This window comes from Erinaceus europaeus, chromosome 1, assembly GCF_950295315.1.
Source record: "Erinaceus europaeus chromosome 1, mEriEur2.1, whole genome shotgun sequence".
Classification (NCBI taxonomy): domain Eukaryota; kingdom Metazoa; phylum Chordata; class Mammalia; order Eulipotyphla; family Erinaceidae; genus Erinaceus; species Erinaceus europaeus.
In genome coordinates this window covers 149,402,719-149,424,452 of record NC_080162.1, presented here as the reverse complement: position 1 = coordinate 149,424,452, position 21,734 = coordinate 149,402,719, and the positions used below count along the sequence as shown (strand labels likewise).

Genomic DNA, 21,734 nt, shown 5'->3' with positions numbered 1-21,734 from the left:
CCCTCATACCTAATTTTTGATAAGGGGGCCCAAAGTATTAAATAGAGGGAGGAGGGTCTCTACAATAAATGGTGCTTGGAAAACTGGGTTGAAATGTGCAGAAGGATGAAACTGAACCACTTTATCTCACCAGAAACAAAAATAAACTCCAAATGGATCAAGGGCCTGGATGTTAGACCAGAAACTATCAAATACTTAGAGGAAAATATTGGGGAACGCTTTCCCATCTAAATCTCAAAGGCATCTTTGATGACACAAACCGGGGGCCTCGATAGTACAGCAGGTTAAGCGCACATGGCGTGATGACACAAACCCAGGTGCAAGGAAGACTAAATCAAAACCAAATCAATGGGACTGGGACTACATCAAACTGAAAAGTTTCTGCATAGCAAAAGATATCACCCAAACAAAGAGACCCCTTACAGAACGGGAGAAGATCTTTACATGCCACACATCAGATAAGAGGCTAATAACCAAAATATAAAGAGCTTACCAAACTCAGCATCAAAAGAGCAAATGACCCCATCCAAAAGTGGGGAGAGGATATGAACAGAATATTCACTACAGAAGAGATCCAAAAGGCTAACAAACATGAAAAATTTCTCCAGGTCACTGATTGTCAGAGAAATGCAAATAAAGACAACATTGAGATATCACCTCACCCCTGTGAGAATGGCATACATCAAAAAGGACAGCAGCAACAAATGCTGAAGAGATTGTGGGGATAAAGGAACCCTCCTGCACAGCTGATGGGAATGTAAATTGGTCCAACCTCTGTGGAGAGTAGTCAGGAGAACCCTCACAAGGCTTGAAATGGACCTTCTTATGACCTAGTAATTCCTCTCCTAGGGATATACCCTAAGGATTCAATCACACCCATCTAAAAAGATATCTGTACACCTGTGTTCATAGCAAAACACCTGTATTCATAGCAGCACAATTTGTGATAGCCAAAGCCTGGAAGCAACCCAGGTGTCCAACAACAGATGAATGGCTGAGAAAGTTGTGGTATATATACTCTATGGAATACTATGCAGCTATTAAGAACAAGGAACTCACCTTCTCTGACCCTTCTTGGAGGGAGCTAGAAGGAATTATGTTAAGTGAGATAAGTCAGAAAGAGAAAAACAAGTATAGGATAATCCCACTCATAAAAGAAGTTGAGAAGGAAGAACAGACAGAGAAAAGCAAAGTAGAATTTGACTGAGTTTAGAATATTTCACCAAAGTAAAAAATTCTGGGTGGAGGGTGAAGGTAGATTTTCAGCTTCACTATAGGGTGGCGAAGGTAAGAACACAGACCTTTGGTGGTGAGAATGATGTTAATATACACTCCTATTAACTTATAATCTTATAAGTCACTATTTTATCAATATGAGAAGGGACAAATAGATTGAAAGTCTTGAACTTTTTGATGCATAGACCCCCAGTTCTGAGTATATATTCCTTCAATCTAAGCATTTAAGGTTTCAAATGATTGAAATTTAACGGTGGCCTTAAACTGTTTATACATTTCTAAAAATGACTATTTATTTAAAATATTAAATCACCTATAGTCTTAGGCCAGGTATACCAGGAGCAACTGGTTGTGTCACTATATGATACAGCTATATGTAAATAGCATTAAATGGCATAAATCATGATAAGGTCTTATACGATACAGCAAATACTAAACATAGGACTTTCAGAGTAAATCAAGTTCCCAAATAATTTGGTTACAATAATAACTGTCTATTGCCTTCTCAAACTCTAAGAGAGCAGGAAACTTCCTCATTCTCTATAAAACCCTATTTCTCCCAGTCCTGGAACCTCTAGGACATGGATCACTTTCCTGCACACTTCTCTTGACCCATACCATTTGATACTGCATCTGCTGAGCTCAACCAAATCAAGGCAACCAGTACCACCTTGACACGTTTCACCTCAGACTATGTCCAGAGATGCCAGACGTGGAATGTCAACCCTTCAGCTCCAGCAGTCTGGTGAGACCGTTCCTAGCTCATAGGGCTCCTTAATTCCATATCAGGTGGTGCACTCCCTAACAAAGTCACAGAACCTAGATACAGACCAGGGTCCATGAGACAGAACACATGTGAGCATGTATCCATAAGTTAAAGGAAAATATATACCTTAACGTAAAAGTGCACAATAGTTTGCAGTGACTCAGTAAGTGCAGCAAGCAAGTAGAAAGACCTAAAAAAGACACTTTTTGTATTAGGTACCATAAAGTACTTAATCAAATAGTTTCTACTTAGACCTAGATGCCCTCCTCACCGACTTCCTGTTTCACTTCCCTCAATCACTCCAAGGCTAGCCTTGTCAGAAAAGTAAGGACTACAAAAGCTGGATAAGGGCAAGACACTGGCTTACTTTAATGATGACTCTTTTGGCTACTATCAGGCCACACTATTGTCCAAGGAATCTTGAAATTTCCATGTAGACATGATGGGCCTAGAACTCTAGCAGATCCCTCTCCTCACTTGTTGGTCATCTCCATCAGGAACAGCATAGTGGACCCTCTTGTGGGCCTCTATAGGACTTTGCCCTCAGTGTGGGTCAACAATGGTAGGGACTGACCCATTCTCCAAAGGGAGGTTGGGTTGGCATACTCTGCCACTCGAGGGGGAAGATGGGTCCTGCAATGAATGCAGCCTAGAATGTTCCTAGCCATAACCACAGAATGTGAGCTCAAACCTGCAGGGGTGTTGCACAGGCTCCTGTGCTGAACATGGGCTCCAGATCAAATCGATGGGGTTTACAGTTAATAATATTTGAATACTTTCCCCATAATTGGAACCTAGTCTCTTCCCTGATCCAGCTTTCTAGTACTATTGCCAACTCTGACACCATCTCCCCAGACAGTGCCTTTGGACCACCTGCATGTTAGCTGTTGGGCTCAGGCCAAAATTAGTAAAGTCACGGGCCCCTTGGAATATACCTAAAATAGACCTACTAGCTTTTTCCAAAATGGAGACTCCCAAACTCACCTGCTATATTCTTGCCTTTAGGTTTCTGATTCTTAAATAATTTGTTCTGCTTTATATCTTAATGCTTTTTCAGCCACCAAGTTGCAGATGCTACCATGACATCAACCTGACTTCACTGGATGGATGACCTCCCTTATGTGCCCTGGAACCCCACCTCCCCTACCCCAGTAGGGAAAGATAGAAACAGGCTGAGAGTATAGATAGACCTGCCCATGCTTATGTTCAGTGAAGAAACAATTACAGAAGCCAGACCTTCCACCTTCTGCATCCCATAGTGATCCTGGGTCCATGCTCCCAGAGGGATAAAGAACAGGAAAGCTTCCAATGGAAGGGATGGGATACAGAACTCTGATGGTGGGAACTGTGTGCAATTGTACCCCCCTTATCCTACAGTCTTGTTGATCATTATTAAATCTTTTTTTTTTTTTTTAAAGATGGGCTATTCTTGTTAGAGGTATGTACTTCTGTCTCCTTCAGACAGAAGGGTGTTTGCCACACCAACCTTGCTAAGAATAAACTTAAGACTTAGAATAGTTTTCCTTGTTTGAGTAACTCTGAGTTAGTCTGTGTGGTGATTTCAGCCTCAAGGACCAGTGGAGCAGATATCACTTCAGCTTGCAAGGCAAAGACCCCTTTATAATACGCACCAGCCCTCTGAGAGGCCCGGATGACAGGAATCTTCACATGACACTGGGGCAAGTTTAGCTTCCCTATCACTGCTTCTCAGAACAGCCAGAGAGGACCCAGTCTCCTGGACCTGGGTGGGGAAGTGTGCCCACAGGGTCCCATACAGTTTGTAGTGGCCTCTGCCAGCACTTAGGTAGGCTAAGAGCTGTGAAGTGGACTTGGAAGGGCACTGGGGTGGGAGTACCGTAGTAAAATGCCATCTTCTCTCCCTCTGTGTCTCATCTCTGAAATGGGGGCAATGAGAGCTTCCTCCAAGGACTGCAGGCCACATGAGTGGGACCATATGAAGGCATCCCAGAGACACATAAAGAGGAGGACAAGTGACCAAGGGCAGCTTCCAGAAGGGGCTGCAGACCCCCAGCTGGTCTCGGGCCCTCTGAAAACAGTTCCCAGTCTAGCTAGGTAAGTCACAGCCCAGATGGTTATCTGTAGGACGACAGGGGACATGGTCATTATTTCTGGAAAGACCACAAATTCCAGCCCAAATGGGAAGCCTTGAAGCCTCTTGGCCCCAGGGAAGGCCACAATGATCCCTACAATGAAGAAATGTGAGCAATTTTATACAACTTTCCAGAGCTTGTTAGCCTTGGGGGCCACCTTTGTGCCTGTAGCCCCTGTTATTATTTCACTGATGTCCCCAGGACTGCAGGGAGGGCTGACCACCAAAGAGGTGACAATTTTTTAATATTCAAATTTCCCCCTTTCATATATATATACTTTTTTTTGCCTCCAGGGTTATTGCTGGGGCTCGGTGCCATGGATCCATGCTCTTGGAGACTATTTTTGTTCCCCTTTTTGTTGCCCATGTTGTTTTATCATTGCTGTGGTTATTATTTTATCTTTGATTATTACTTTTTAAAAAAATAATATTACCAGAGCATTGCTTAATTCTGGTTTATGGTGCTAGGGACTGAACCTGGATCCTCAAGTATGAAAGTTGGTTTGCACGACTATACTATCTCTTCGACCCTTTAAAATTAGTTTTGGATGGGCCAGGTAGTGGCATATGCTACCATACACAAGGACCCTGGTTCAAGGCCCTGCTTCCCACCTGCAGGGGGTTGCTTCACAAGCGGTGAAGCAGGTCTGTGGGTGTCTTTCTATCTCTATATCCCTCTCTACCTCCCCCAACCCTCTCAATTTCTGTCTGTCCTATCAAAAAAAAAAAAAATAGAGAGAGAATAAAAGGAAAAACATGGCCTCCCTGAGTGGTGGATTTGTGCAGGTACTGAGCACCAGCAATAATCTGAGTGGCAATAAAATAAAAAAATATTTATTTTTCTTTCCACCAGGGTTTTTGCTGGAGCGCAGTACCTGCACACAAATCCACTGATCCTGGAGGGCACTTTGTCCTTATTTCCTTATTTACTGATAAGTAGTGGGAGGAGAATGAAAAGGGCTCCTTCAGTATTGCTTCTGCTTCACCATTTATGAAGCTTCCCCCCTACAGGTGGGGCCCAGGGGCTTGAACCTGGGACGCCACATATGGCAACATATGTGCTTCAGCAGGTGCACCACCCCCAGCCCCTGCACCCACATTTTGACAAAGAGCACTCTACAGCATATGCCTTCACTGGGAATATGCATGGAACTGTTCATAAATTGATTCAAAACTCGCTCGTGGGTCCTCTAGCTCTGTCTAGGCCTGAGCCTGGGGCTGGGACCTCTGGCAGTGGAAGCAGCTGGGCATGCCAAACCCCTGATAGCGCAGCTGCTGCTTATGCTCTGTGCCACCGACTAGAGAATGAGGGCATGGGGGCATGCAAATGAGTATGCAGATTAGTACACAGATGAGGTGACAGAGCTTCAGGATTCAGACGGGCAAGTATCTGCTGAGTGGGGAGGTGACAGCAGCTCTGTAGGGAGCCCAGGGGCAGGGGTGCTGGGAGGTTGCAAGCTCTAAGGTGATGCAGCCTGGTAGGGCCCATGCTTCTCCAAGTGAAGTGTAGCTTAGGGTGGTTCCCCACCCAGGTGAAATATTGACTGCTTGCTCTCTCATTTCTTGACTGTGTGGGATCTGAGGCATCAGTCAAATAAGATGCACTTTCCAATTTCCTTGACTTTTTTTTTTCTTTTCCTGTTTTTGCAGAGCATGTATGATTTAACTCAGTTTCACTGGGGGCTTTTTCATTCATAGAGAGAGACCACAGTATCAGAGCTTCCCCCCCAGTGCCAGGGCACCTTCCATAGGGTTCCAGGACATATTTGGGCTGCATGCATGGCAAAGCACGGGTCCTACCTGGTGAGCTATCGCTCTGCCCCTCCAACATTCAGTAAGGGGTTAAAAGCAATCAAATCAGTTAATCCCTTCAAAGGTCACACAGAAGCTGTGAACAGCCTGAGGCTCCCCTAGGGGTCTCATAATGGCTCAAAAATGAGTCTAAGAGGTCAAGGCTTCCCCTTTAATTCTTTTTTAAAATGTATCTATATATTTGTTATTACTATTAATTACTATTAATTTTAGATCATCGCCAAGGCTTCATTGGTACAGGATAACTTTTTCAATCAGAGAGAGAGAGAAAGAGAGAGACATGAAGAAGCAGAGAAAGTAAAAAGGACCACAGCACTGAAGTTTCCTCCAAGGTGGGTCACGCACATGGTAAAGCAGAGCACTAGCCAAGGGAGCCATTTTGCTGACCCACAGACACCCCTGCACCCCCTTATTCCCTCTCTAATTTAAGACTGTGAAAGTAAAATGCTACAGTCCCCACCTTACTAGAGGCTGAGGGTGACCACAGGACCCGGATGTAACCAGTAAGTCAGAAGCAGCTGCCTGCTGGAGTGACTCCAGAGAAGCTCTCACTTTTATTTCTCTGCCTTGAAAGCAGTTGTGTGACTGTCAGTCAACAGGAGAGTGGGTGGTACCTGCCTCACTGCTCAGTGCTGCCCCCTCTGGTCAATCTGTGACTTACTGCACTCAAGGACCAGCGGAGTCTCCCTTCAAGCCACCTTTCCAAAGTGAGTGACCATGTTCCTCTCCTGTGTGTGTGTGTGTGTGTGTGTGTGTGTGTGTGTGTGTGTGTCTGTCTGTCTACCTACCTACCTATCTGCTTGACCAGAGAGAGGCGGAGCAGGAAAGGAAGCAAGGAGGAAAAGAAAGTGACAGACCATAGTCAAGGCTGTTCTCAGACCAGTCTCCAAGGGAGTGTCCCTAGGGGCAACTGGCAACATCCACTCAGTCTCTGCTTGCTAGGTCAGCTCACCGAGTGGATGGGGACATTCAGGGACACTGTAGGACAAAAGGTAGTTGCCTTGTATTTTTCCCAAAGAACTGAATGTTGACCAACAATGGAGTTCTGCCATATTGATCTAGCAGAATCAACATGCCACTTGGGTGAACCCATAGCTCAAGTCCAGTGTCCTGCCTAGGGCCTGGGTGTCCAGCAATCTCTGACAGAAATGCACAGCTTCAGCACAAGAGCAAAGCAGAGTGACTTTGCTTCGATTTGCTGGAGACTCACTTGTTTTTTTTCTGTCTTATAAACAGAATCATGCACAGTGTCCTGTCTCAACACACCCTGATATCCACAGTGTGTGGCTTCTAATCTGCCATCAGCTGGGCTGTTATAGCTATCGGAGCCATTCCAGTGCAAAGTGACTCAGTTCTGACATCACTGATGTTAGGTGTCACTGAAGTAGAATCTCCTCCTAATAATTTCCAGGTTAAGAAAAGGCAGTGCTGTGTTGGTGTAACAGCTCACTTGGATAGTAAGCTGCTTTGCATTTGTACAACCCAGGTTCAAGCTTGGTTCTGTCTGCACTGAAGGAAGCTTCAGTGCTGTGGTGTCTCTCTTCCTCTTTCTCTCTCTCTGCCTCTATCAAGAATAAATAAAATAGGGGGCCAGGTGGTGACACACCAGGTTAAGCACACATAGTAGTAAGTGCAAGGACTCACGCAAGGATCCAGGTTTGAGCACCCAGCTCCACATTTGCAGCGGAGACGCTTTACAAGTGGCAAAGCAGGTCAGTAGGTGTCTGTCTTTCTCTCTCCCTCTTTATCTCCCCCTCCTCTCTCAATTTATCTCTGCCCTATCCAATAAAATTGGAAAAAAAAATGGCCACCAGGAGCAGTGGACTTGAAATGCCTACACTGAGCCCCAATAATAACCCTGGAGGCAAAAATAAAAGAATAAATTAAAGTAAATGAATTTTTTTAAATCCCAGTCCATAGGGACTGACCAGTAGTGCAGTGGGTTATGTGCACATGGCACAAAGCACAAGGACCGGCATTAAGGATCCCGGTTTGAGCCCCCAGCTCCCCACCTGCAGGGGGGGTTGCTTTACAAGCAGTGAAGCAGGTCTGCAGGTGTCTATCTTTCTCTCCCCGTCTCTATCTTCCCCTCCTCTCTCGATTTCTTTCTGTCCTATCCAACAACAACAGCAATGGCAACAATAACAATACAATAACAACTACAACAAGGGCAATAAAATGGCCTCCAGAAGGAGTGGATTCGTACTGCAGGCACCAAGTACCAGTGATAACCCTGGAGGCAAAGAAAAAAGAATCCCAGTCCAATAATTTTCAGATTAAAAAAAAAAAAGGCAATGCTAACAAACTGAGACTATGAACCAACATCTCTGAGCTCAGTCTTAGATGTGGGATTGGAACCTTGGATCTCGTACCCATAGTATCTTTGTGAAGGGGAGAGGAACACTGAGGCATAAGGTTATAAGGCATAAGCACGCTGAGTCCTTCTCCTGGGGGTGTTCCACTGTTGGGCTGCAGAGACAAGGCTCTCACCTTGGCTATAAGCCATCTTAGTCACCTCTGATAGTTTCAAAGTGTCGGTCCAGAGAAATAGCTCACCAGGAAGACCTGGGTTCCGAGTAGAACTCTGACACCACACAGGAGGTGTCCTGGCATCAGCAGGAGTTCTGGTACTATAGTGGTCTCGATCTCTCTCTCTCTCTTCCTCTCTCTCTCTCTCTCTGTGAAAAAGCTGGTCTGTGAATGGTGAAATCATGCATGTAATAATAATAGCAATAATGAAAATGCTAATGTGAGAGCCAGTCTGCAGTTCTCCCCACATCCCCTTAATAGGCGATGCTAATGTGCAGTCCCAAGAAAGGTCCATGAGCATTTCATGAGAAGAGCTGTGAGGACTGCACCTGAGGATGGAAAACTGGGGTGGGCCAGGTCTCATTACAGTGCACGTGCCAGAAGGCTTCCTCTACAACAATTTTTTTTTTTTAAAACTTAACTAAAAAAAATTTAGAGGTTGGCAGTGTAGTGGTGTATCCAGTTGAGCATATGCATTCCCATACACAAGGACCCAAGTTCAAGCCCTAAGTCCTTACTTGCAGGGGAGAGGCTTCATAAGCAATAGAACAGAGCTGCAGGTTTCTCTCTCTCTCTCTCTTTCTTTCTCTCTTCCCCTTCCCTCTCAATTTCTCTCTGCCTCTATCAGGAAAATAAAGAAAGGGTGGGAGGAGAACTACCAGGAACAGTGGATTTGTCATGCAGGCGCAATGCCCCAGTGATAACCTTGGTGGCAATGAAAAATAAATATTTATTTTAATTACTAAATTTATCTTCTACCAGAGCACTGCTCAGCTCTGGCTTGTGGTGGTACAGAAGGTTGAACCTGGGACCTCAGACCCTCAGGCATGAAGGTTGTTGAATAAGCTGAGGTGTTATTTTCCAGCTCCTTCTGCGATCCATGTTGACAGTAATTTTCTTTTTCCTTTTTTAAAAAAAAGTGTTTGAGAGAGAAAGAGATACACAAAGAAAGATACATATATAGATAGATAGATAAATAGACTACAGCACTTCTCAGCTTTGGTTTGTGGTGGTGCTGGCGGTTGAACCTGAGACCTCAGAGCCTCAAACATGAAAAACTTGCAGAACTACTATATGCTATCCCCTCACCAGACAGTAGTTTTCTTTTTTTTTTTTAAATTTTTTTTAAATATTTATTTTATTTTTATTTATTTATTCCCTTTTGTTGCCCTTGTTGTTTTATTGTTGTAGTTATTATTGATGTCGTCGTTGTTGAATAGGACAGAGAGAAATGGAGAGAGAAGGGGAAGACAGAGAGGAGGAGAGAAAGATAGACACCTGCAGACCTGCTTCACCGCCTGTGAAGCGACTCCCCTGCAGGTGGGGAGCCGGGGTTCGAACCGGGATCCTTATGCCGGTCCTTGTGCTTTGTGCCACCTGCGCTTAGCCCACTGCGCTACAGCCTGACTCCCAGACAGTAGTTCTCTTAATCAGGGTGGTGGGTGAGAGAATCAGTGCAGAGAGATGCCTCTCTGGACTGTCTGAGAAGTTTTGATTTGAGTGGATTAGCCAGCATGATGGGTGGGGTGGAGAGAGACTGGGGAACACATGTGTTCAGAGGAGAGCAAGGTGTGTGTGGTGTGGTGTGGTGTGGTGTGTGGCAGGAGATCTGTCCTCTGGGTCCATCAGGCAGGCAGACCCCCTGGGAGCTCTAGCACGGGCACCCAGCACAGACACACTGGGTCTGCATGCTACCCCTCAGGGCAAGTTCGGCTTTAGTGAGGAAGGAGAATCTGCTGGCAACTGCCCAGGATGCTGCCACCCCACTCCACAACCCCAGCCACTCCAAGGACAGGGCCACTCCACCCAGGCCCTAGCCTCCTGCTACACCTCCTAACACAGTGGGCACTGCACAGGCCCCAGTCAACAGAGGGAGAGCACACAGCCAGGCAGCAGACTGGGAGGTAGGGTGTAACATGCAGGGAATAGCTCTGCCATAGATTTGGGGGGAAGAGGTGCTGCTGGGCCACCATACTGGGGACAAAGAGGAATACAATCTCCAGATCTGATGGCTCCCGTCTACTTCCAAAGCACCTTGGGTACCAGGCTAAGACGAGCACAATAACATGGTCCCCATGTGTATCTCCTGAGGACTCATTAGCCGGAAGCTTGTGTGCTCAGAATGGAATTGGGCCTCCAGCCTGGTTACCAACTTAGAGGGAGCTGAGGGAGAAGCCCCAGCTGTACAATGAAAGGAGAAAACCAGAGAGACAAAGGGGCTTAGCTTCTCTCTGGCCCATTTCCCTCCCTGCTGTGACCCCAGGGCTCTGAGCTGGCTCCAGGAGTGTGGAAGGTCCCAGAGACCCTGCAGTGACTAGAAAGGAGCAAGGGAGTTCCTGTTACCTCCTAGGTGGGGCTAAGTGGGCCCTGAGGACAGTGCTGGGGGAGGAGGGGCCATGGGGAGGGCTGCCCCAGGCCCTGCCCATAAAACCAGTTAGGGCTCTGGGTGAGGAAGAAGAGCTTTATTATTATTATTATTGTTATTATTATTAAATAGTTGGATAGATAGATATCACGTCAAAATGTCCTTCAATATGGTAGGGGCTGAGCTCAAACTTGGGTTGCACATATGGCAAAGTAGTTCACTATCCAAAAGGCAGAAGAGCTTTTTTTTTTTTTTTGATAAAGATAGAAATCAAGAGGGAAGGGGGAGATAGAGAGAGAGGAAGAGAGACATAGTCTCTGTAGCCCTGCTTCACCACCACTCACAAAGCTTTCCCCCTACTGATGGGGACCGGGGCCTCAAACCTGGGGTCTTTGTGCACTGTAGCATGTGCGCTCAACCAGGTGCACTGCCAGGCTAGCGTGGGGGTGCCTCTTCCCGGGCGTGTACTCTCTGGGTAGGAGAGAATGCAACCGGAGCCAGCCTGGGCTGCTACTCACTCAGAGACTCAAGGGAGATGACTCATGAACAGAGCTCGTGGCAGCGAGGCAATTCGATTCTTTGTTGATCAGGGAGCCCAGGCTTTTAAAGGTCGGACCCGAAGTGGCAAGTCAGAAATGGAAATGGCTTGATATGGTTTGGAAAGGGGCGGAGAAAGGCAAAAGGGGGCTGGGAAAGGTAACTTTCTTAGCAACTGTTGTGAGGGTTTTAACTGGTAGGATAAATAATAATACCCTGCAGGCAGAGAGGGTCTTGAGGGTAGAAAGAAGATAGATCAAAGGAATGGAATGGGTGGGGATCTTTTAGGCCAAACAATGATTATGTAGGTAATAAGGGAGCAGGCCATCATATCAGGAATGCAGGGTGCTTTGTGAGACAAGGTGTCTGATAAGATGGGGCCAACCTTTGGGGTTACTCCTGTTCTTCCTTGCTCAACCTCTCGGTAGAGAGAGAGACTGACAGGATAAACACACTCCTCAGGTCAAGCCCTGCCAGGCTCTACCACATCCTCACAATTTCCCGACAGTGCACCACCTCCCAGCCCCACAGAAGAGCTCTAAACAGCAGAGAAAAAGAGACGCATGGAGGGCATCTCAGCAGAGGCAGCACCATAAGCCAAGGCATGGAGAAACAGACAGAAAGGAGCCTGAGATCAAGACACGGAGCAGGCACTGGGAGGTGACACTGGACATGGAGGTTGGTGGGAATTATTCCTATAAGTGTCTTTTCTCACATAGAGGATATGAAACAGAGAAGAGAGATAAACACCATAGCACTGCTCCACCCCTCAGGCAGCTTCTCCATGTCTTTAATGCTCCCCTGTGGTGGCCGAGGGCTTGCATCTGGGTCCTTGAGTATAGTAAAATGTGGTTTCTAATGGGTGAATGATTTCTAGGCCCAGCCCCCAAGCAGCTTTCTTACTTAGATAAAGAGAGACAGAGAGGGACAGACACCACCACACCTTCCATGTGGCACTGGGGCTCACACCCCTACGTCTTTGCATGGCAAGGCAGGTGCCCTAACCAGTGTGGTATCTCTCTGGTCCTGATAGGGGCTGAAAATCTGAGGGACTGGAATACCACGGGGAGGGGTTGTGGCCCTGCTCAACACCAACAAGGACCATTGCAAATGTCTTGGGGCCACGAGTGTCATCTGATACCTCTATGGCTCCCAGCCAGCCAAGAGTCACACAGCTTTCCAAGGGAGACTAATGGGTCTGAGAGAAACCTCAAGTCAGACAGATCCCCAGCAACTAAAGCATTTCCGTGCAATCACCCACACGCACATGTGCAGGCCAGCACCAAGTCCATGCAAGCTGTCATCTTGAATGCAGACTGATGGTGGAATTCCCTTTCTCAGGAGAGGTCTCTGGCAGAGAGACCCTTGCTCAGAGCCTGATATTCTTCCCTGCTTTTGAATTTTTCCCAACCTAGTAATTCACTGGCACTTGAGGCCAGGGCAGAGGAAAAGCAGGGATTGATAGTGAGGGGACAGGGGATGTACTAGGGAGAAAGGCAGGAGAGAGAGTGGGGCACAGAATAAGCATCAGTCACATACAACAGGGCTGCCCATCTGTAGTTCCCCAAATAAATAAGGGCCCAGTGACAAAAAGGATTTCATGGCCAAATGCGCTGGAGACGGCCCTGCACAGGCCTATTCCAGAGAATCAGACCCACACATCATGGAGCAAGGGAGGAGAAATTCTGCCATGAAGACACCGAGGAACTTTTGCTCCCCAGGTCCTTAAATCTACCTGCTCCCTCAACCTTCCTCTCCCCACTCCTCTCAAATAACATCCACCTGGAACTAGAGACTGCACAGAACCCATTTGCTTAGAAAAACACATGACTAGGCCTGGGTGATGGTTCAGCCAGTAGAGCACATGCTTGACCGTGTATGAGGACATTGGTTCAAGTGTCCGGCCAACACATGGGAGCCCTACACAACTCAAGCAACTGAATAGCGTTGTGGTATCTTGCCTCCTCCTTTCTCCCTCCCCTTCTCTGTTTCTATTTGTGATTGAAAGAACAAATCTACAGGGAGTGGTAGAATCACAAAGGTGTGAAGCCTTGGTGAAGCCACAGTGGTAAGAGGAAAGAAAAATGCATTATTATTTGTCTCTGATTTAATGAAGGGTAAAAAAAACTTTTTCTCTTCTTAAAAATAGTGGAAATGAAGGCTGGGAACAGAGCACAATGGTTCTGCAAAAAAGACTTTCATGCTTGAGTCTCTTGAGATCCCAGGGTCAATACCCAGCATCACCACAAGTCAGAGCTGAGCAGTGCTGTGGTCTCTCTCTGCATATCTCTCTCTGTGTGTCCTTCATTAAAATAAAACAAAACAAAGAGCCAGGCGGTATCACATCAGGTTAAGCGCAGGTAGCGCAAAGCGCAAGGACCAGCATAAGGATTCTGGTTCGAGCCTCCGGCTCCCCACCTGCAGGGAAGTCGCTTCACAGGTAGTGAAGCAGGTCTGCAGGTATCTATCTTTCTCTCCCTCTCTCTGTCTTCTCTTCTTCTCTCCATTTCTCTCTGTCCCCTCCAACAACGACGACATCAACAATAATAATAACTATAACAACAACAAAACAACAAGGGCAGCAAAAGAGAATATAAATAGTAATAAAAAAGATTCAATACTGTAGTTTCTTTCTCTTTCTCCCTCTGCCTCTGTCGTCTCTATCTTAAAAAAAATAAAACAAAAACAGTAGATAGGTAGATATGTAGTGACTGATTACCACTTTCTGTAAAAAGTGAGTTATTTATTTATTTTCTTCCTCCAGGGTTGTAACTGGGGCTTGGTGTCGGCACAATGAATCTACTGTTCCTGGAGGCCATTTTTTCCATTTTATTGGATAGGACAGAGAGAAATTGAGAGGGAAGGAGAGACAGAGAAGGAGAGAAAAATACAGACACCTGCAGATGTGCTTTACCACTTGTGAAGCTTCCCCCTGCAGGTTGGGAATGGGGGTTTGAACCTGGATCCTTGCGTGGGTCCTTGCAATTTGTACTATGTGCTTAACCAGGTGTGCCACTGCCTAGTCCCCCAAAGTGAGTTATTTATACTCACAGGGAAAATTTACTCCATTAGCACACAGCTTGCCACTCAAGAGTGGTCAGAACAGTGAACTGCTAATTTGTCCCCAAATGTTCAGCCTTGGGGCCACCTGTAACTACAAGTGCCACTGAACCAGAGGGGCCACTGGCTGAGCCCCAGCCCACCTTCTAGAGCTAGGAGTCACAGAGGTCCCACAGACAAGTGCAAGCCAGCCATTCCAGGGAAAGAAGTGTCTCAACAATGCTTGTGTGCATGTATGTGCAAGTATGTTCATGTGTGGTGCATATGCCCAGCCAGCAGAAGCAAGCCTGAGATGCTCCCCATATTGTTCTTTCATTTCTCTCATGTTGCTCCCCCACCAAAAAAAAAGAAAGAGGGGAGAGAGACAGAGGGGACCAGAGCATCACTCTGCCACAAGAGATGCCAGAGATTGAACTCAGGATCTTAAGCTTGAAAGTCCAACACTTTACCCACTGTACCACCTCTTGGGCTGCACCCTACATGATGCTTCTTGCCCATCATGCCCTACTTGATGAGCCCACCCAAGTAACCAAACATACCCAGTTGGCCTTATGTACTAAGGGATTAAGGGTGTTGACCCCCACACAGCAGAAAATCCAGGCAGTCTGAGCTATCCCAAACTTGACTCCTCGTAATCTGTAGCTATACGCCTTGCTGATAAACAGCAGGTGGATGCACATTTTGTCTGTTTTTCTCATTTTATGTGTTATTGTAGGCTGTGTTCTTTATCTTTAATGTTTATTGAAGACAGAAATTGAGAGGGAAGGGGGAGATAGAGAGGGAAAGAGAAACACTTGCAGCACTGTTTCAGCATTCATAAATCTTTCCCCATGAAGGCTGGAACCAGGGGCTGGAACCCGGGTCTTTCCGCATTGTAACATGTATGCTCTACTAAATGTGCCAGCACCCAGCCTCTAGACTGTATTCTTACAAGGAAATAAGCTAGCAAACAAAAGCACTACTAGGAAAAGAGTAATGAAGAGGAAATACAGAGACATAGTTATCATTATCAAGAGCTTACGTTATCTGTTTATACATAAGTAGACTCACGTAATTCAGATCCATGTTGTTGAAAGGTCAACTGTAATTGTTTAGATCTTCCACGGGGACCAAGAAGACGCAGACAGAAATGCACTCTCCCTCTATTTTTAGAACTTCCTTCTGCAAACTAATTCCTTTGAACTTCCAGAAGGAACAGGGCTGGGGCCAATGCATGGATGGGAAGTTCAACCACAGCATGACACAGGCCCTGTACCCAGGCCAGCCACCCACCACCTCAGTGAGCCAAGAGAGAGGCCACAGACCCAGTGGTACCCACACCTCACCTGGTATGTGTTGTCGAAGCTGTCGTACATGAACCGTGTGATCAGGGATGTCTTCCCCACTGCAAAACACAAGAGGAGAGGGGCTCAGTCATGGCACTTGGGCTGGGCTCCTCAGAACACCTGTCATGTGGAGAAATTGGAGGGGAGGAGGGGCTGCAGAAACTAGTGGGATGGAGGGTCTTTGGGGAAGGGGTGCCGAGTTGAAATGGCCATGCTAGGGGGGCTTCAGGGGAGTCTGTGCCAGGCTGTTGGGGGAGGGAGGCCTCCTGCAGTACCATAGCTCCTCACTCATCAATTTTTTTCCACCCATAAGAACCCAGCCGAGGCAGGACCAGATGGGGAAGCATTTACTTGTTCTTCCTCTCTCTTCCATTCTGCCCAGAGGCCGAGAAGGAAGGATGAGCATAACTACTCATTTCTCCTAGTGGCCCCTCCTAGGATGGTGGGCACCCCTAGGTATGCCAGAAGCAGCCCTGGCTATTGTGACAATCCTAAAGTCCCCTCCCACACTTACAAACACCTTCTAACCCCCAGCCAAGAAGCACTGGTACAGTGAAGAGAAAGCAGAAGTCTCTTGGGAAGCTTACAAGTAAGTGCAGTTAATTTTGCAAACTGCAGGCTCTGGCTTCTGACCTAACCCCCTTGCAGGTCTCCCAGGCCAGGCAGTGGCAGAAACACTGATGGCAGCATTTCCAGTCACCTGGGAGGGGAGGAGGGTGACCGTAGAACATCTGCTAGGCTAGGCCCTGTGTGGAGTTTCTCTATCTGTGGGGGAGGGGGTGCTGCCCCTGCTAGGTGTGGTCATAGTCTCTTCTGCTCCAGGTTGCCTGAACAGCTCTGGCAGGGAAAGTCAAAGAGCCAGGGCCTGGGAGCTCTCCACTCATCCACTCAGCCTCTCCCTGACACTTGCAGGGCAGGTCCATCCATAGGGCTCCTGTGGGGAAGGTCTGTTTCCGTTTCTGAAGCCTCAATCCTGAATAAGACAACATCTCCTGACAGCCAACACCCATAAAAGGGAGACAATGACACTGGTCTTTGCTGACACAGAGCTGGGGGGGCAGGGAGGCTGGACTCAAATCCTGAGATGGGGGGTTCTGTTGGTCTGTGTCACTGTGAGGAGGTCACTGTCCTTTGGGACCTCTGTTCCTCCTTTTACGAGTATAACCACAGCGAAGACCTCAAAGGGCAAGAGTAATACTACAGCAGGTAGCCACTGCAACAGTAATCAAGATGGCGGAAACCACAAGACAGCAAATAAGATGGCGGAGACAAGATAGCACCTAAAATGGTTGAGATCACAAAATATCACTTAAGGGGTGGGATCCATGAATCAGCAATGAAGAGGCAAACTAAGGTGGCTGACACCTGGCTGAGGAAAGACCACTTGAGGAAACTGTGACAAAAGCATCCACCTGCCTCTACATGAGCAGAAGCAGCAAATCCCAGGAGACCAAGCAAACCCATGAGGATGCGGGATGGCCAATCACAAACATCAGGAGGGAAGAGAGTAAGGAAGATATATACACCCCGGAAGTCCCTGATCTCAGAGCAGAACCACTTCCTGCTCATCCTTCCTTTCTCATGGCTGTATTGCCCTCTCCTAATAAACTTCCCCCCACCCCTTAATCCTTTTCTAATAATCTTTCTCTTCATACACTGACAGTGTCTGTGCTTGGTGATTCTTCCCATGGCATGAATAAAAACTCCAAAGGCCCAAAAGGGGGTCCTGCACACACTGGTAATATAGTAAGGATTGAACATGGAAATCAAAGTGCACCATACATAGGAAATGCTGCAAAGTGGAAGAGGGGAGTGGGTGACTGAGATTTCTGAGCTGAGAAACAACAACAAGTGGCCACCACAACCACCACTGACTGTATAACCAAGAAGTTAACTCCTGGCATGCTTTTCTATCTAAATTTTATAGGCATCTTCAGTGATACAAATCCAATCGCAAGGAAGACTAAAAGATAAACCAATGAGACTACACTACATTGAAAAGCTTCTGCACAGCAAGAGAAACTACCATCCAAAGAAATAGACTCCTTACTGAATGGGAGAATATATTTACATGCCACACATCAAACAAAAGATTAATAGCCAAAATATATAAAGAGCTCACCAAACTCAGCAACAAGAAAACAAACGAGCCCATCCAAAATAGGAAGAGGATATGAACAGAATATTCACCAGAGATCTAAAAGGCCAACAGACATATGAAAAAATGCTCCAAGTCACTGATTGTCAGAGAAATGCAAATAAAGACAACAATGAAATACCACTTCACTCCTGTGAGAATGGCATACATCAGAAAAGGTATCAGCAACAAATACTGGAGAGGTTATAGGGACAAAGGAACCCTCCTGCACTGCTGGTAGGAGTAAATCGATCCAACCCCTGTGGAGAGCAGTCTGGAGAACTCTCAGAAGGCTAATCATTGACCTACCCTGTGACCCTACAACTCCCTTCCTGAGGATATATATCCTAAGGAACCAAACACACCCATCCAAAAAGATCTGTGTATACCTATGTTCATAGCAGCACAATTTGTAATAGCCAAAACCTGGAAGCAACCCAGGTATCCAACAACAGATGAGTGGCTGAGTAAATAGTGGTATATATCCACAGTGGAATACTACTCAGCTGTTAAAAATGGTCACTGTTTTCAGCGCATCTTGAATGGAGCTTGAAGGGGTCATGTGAAGTGAGCTAAGTCAGAAAGAGAAGGATGAATATGGGATGATCGCATTCATAGACAGAAGTTGGGAAATAAATTAAGAAGGGAAAACAAACAGCAGCAGAAACTTGGACTGAGGGTTTGGTGTCTTTTACCCAAGTAAAGGACCCTGGGGTGGGGGTGGGGTGTTCAGGTCCTAGAACATAATGGTGGAGGAGGACCTAGGTGTGGGGGGGGTTTACAGTATTAATGCAGAAAACTGTGAAATTTTACACATGTACCAACTACTGTATTTACTGTCAACTGTAAACCGTCAATCCCCCCCTATAAAAAAAAGAAATAAAGATGTTGACTCCTCTTTGGCCCCTGGGAGGGAGCAATGCAGTATCTTTGCTATTCATGAGTCCTTTCTCACACCTGAGGTGACTCCAAGAGGACCCCTAGAAAGCTGGGCTCCACTAGGGTAGAGGCAGGCCTGCCAGAAAGATCAGCCATGTAATTAGAGACTGGGGCTTGGGACCGGGGGGTGGGGGGGTGGGGAGGTGGGCAGAGACTGATTTCAATCACGTGGCCCATGTTCAGTCTATGGGAAATGTGATAATCAGCTTATCTCATTCATAGGTGGAACTGAAGCCACAGGAACAGAAAAGGAAAACACAAAGTGAAACTTGGACTAGGTATGCTGTACTGCACCAAAGTAAAAGGCTCCAGGGAAGGAGGGCAGGGGGCTGGGATAGGGGGACAGAGAATCCTGGTGCATGATGGTGGAATAGGCCTGTACTGGGGGCAAAAGTGTTTCGCAGACACTTATGATGTGATGATAAACTGTACCCATGAGTCAACAACTATATTATAAACCATTAACCCCCTACTAAATTTTTCAAATCTTTCTAAATACTTTATTTATTCATTTATTTGGATAGAGGCAGAGGGAAATTGAGAGGGAAGGGGAAATTAGAGAAGGAGAGAGACAGAGACACTTGCAACATTGCTTAAGCACTCATGAAGCTTCCCCACTACAAGTGGGGAACCCAGATCCTTGCACATGGTAATATATTTACCTAACTATATGTGCCAGCACCTGACCCCCATTAAAATATATTTTTAATTATTTATTTATGGGGGAGAGGTGGGTAGTGGTGCACCCAGTACAAAGCACATGGGCCCACGCAAGGACCCCAGCTCCCCACCTGCAGGGGGGATGCTTCACAGGTTGTGAAACAGGTCTGCAGGTGTCTTTCTTTTTTTATTATTCCCTTTTGTTGCTCTTGTTGTTTTATTGTACTTATTGATATCATTGTTGGGTAGGACAGAGAGAAATGGAGAGAGGAGGGGAAGACAGAGGGGGGAGAGAAAGATAGACACCTGTGCCACCTGTGCTTAACCCACTGAGCTACCGGCTGACTCCCAACACATTTTTTAATGTGTAACACTTTTTAAATTTATTGGAGTATTAATGTTTTACAGTTGACAGTAAATACAATAGTTTGTACATGTATAACATTTCTCAGTTTTCCACATAACAATACAACCCCCACAAGGTCCTCTGTCATCCTTTTTCCAGTACTCTCCCCCCCCCCCCCCAGAGTCTTTTACTTTGGTGCAATACACCAATTCCAGTTCAGGTTCTACTTGTGTTTTCTCTTCTGATCTTGTTTTTCAACTTCTGCCTGAGACTGAGATCATCCCATATTCATCCTTCTGTTTCTGACTTATTTCACTTAACATGATTTCTTCAAGCTCCATCCAAGATCGGCTGAAAATGGTGAAATCACCATTTTTAATAGCTGAGTAATATTCCATTGTGTATATAGACCACAACTTGCTCAGCCACTCATCTGTTGTTAGACACCTGGGTTGCTTCCAGGTTTTGACTATTACAAATTGTGCTGCTACAAACATAGGTATACACGAATCTTTTTGGATGGGTAAATGGTTCCTTAGGATATTATCCCCAGGAGAGGAATTGCAGGATCATAGGGTAGGTCCATTTCTAGCCTTCTGAGAGTTCTCCAGACTGCTCTCCACAGAGGCTGGACCAACTTACATTCCCACCAGTAGTGCAGGAGGATTCCTTTGACCCCACAACCTCTCCAGCATTTGTTGCTGGTGTCTATCTTTCTATCTCCCTATTTATCTCCCCCAACCCTCTCAACTTCTCTCTGTCCTGTCAAATGGACAAAACTGGAAGAATGGAAAAAACTGCCATCAAAAGTGCGTTTGTAGTGCCAGCACAAGCACCAGTGATAACTCAGGAGGGAGGGAGGGAGAGGGGGAGGGGGAGGGAGAGGGAGAGGTAGAACATGAACCAGAGCATCACTGGCACATATGCTCAAACTTGCGACCTCATGTCTGAGAGTCCAATGCTCTACCCAATGTACTACCTACCACCACCCAAGCTATAATCTCTTTTGCTTTTTACCTGGAAACCACCCTTTGCAATTCTGGTAGAAATCAAACTTAGAACATGCTTTCTGGTTGCTTTAAATTTCCCCTTTCACTTCACTTCCCAAACCTTGAGGACCACCTCAGAGGCCAGCAGACCACAGACTGGGACCCATTAAAGAGACTTTTCAGAGAAAAAAGCAGAGCAACACTAAGCTGTTATCACAGGGCAGCTGAAAAAGCATCTTGCTCTTCCAGGGACAATGGGAAAAGTGACCTGTTGGTCCCTCCCTTGGATGGTGACCCTTCACATCTGACATTGAGGCGAGGGAGGACAGGGAGCAGGAGGTGTCAGACTCACAGGCTCTTCCCTAGGGCAGCTGAGAAGACCAGAGAGGAGGGACAGCAAAAAGCCACAAAAGGAAGAGAAGGCTCACAGAGCAGCAGTGTCAGAATTCCCTGCAAGGCTTTCTGGTGCCCAGCTTGCCCTTCTCTGGGTCCAGCCTCTGGCAGTGTGTCAGTGCCAACTCAGAGTGACTTCTGGTTGAAAGGAGAGAAGCCTAAAAAGCCATGCTGCTTGGAGGTTGTGCAGGAGGAACTTCAGGTGTGGGTATTCCAGGTCAAGATTTTCTGAGCAATTCCAGAGTGGCCAATGGTGGGCAACATGGACCCTTGTTTAAACAGCACCTTCCAGTACCCTGGACAGTGGTCAGCGAGGGAGATAGGACACGGTTGCACCAAGGCTCAAGGGAATTTTATGCTTGTAATAGCACTGGACTGAGTAGTCCTTGACTCCAAAATGAGAGTTCACGTCATTGTACACGTGACAAAATAAGCTGAGGTCAGAAGTGAAGGGGGGGCAGGCTGCTCTCATCAACCCTCCTTGGTTGTCTTTGTCTTTAGGTTACACCAGGTTCATGATTCTGCCAAGA

At 46.5% G+C, this 21,734-nt stretch overlaps 1 protein-coding gene across 2 annotated transcripts in view; it reads right to left on the bottom strand.

The window, feature by feature from the left end:
* The window catches only part of RAB6B (RAB6B, member RAS oncogene family), a 64,317-nt gene that overhangs the window by 27,182 nt on the left and 15,401 nt on the right, over window positions 1–21,734 (bottom strand). For both annotated transcript variants that reach the window (XM_060197005.1, XM_060197010.1), the window contains exon 2: window positions 15,741–15,799. In XM_060197005.1, the coding sequence (XP_060052988.1) occupies window positions 15,741–15,799 (59 nt within the window). The remainder of the gene's footprint in view (window positions 1–15,740; window positions 15,800–21,734) is intronic.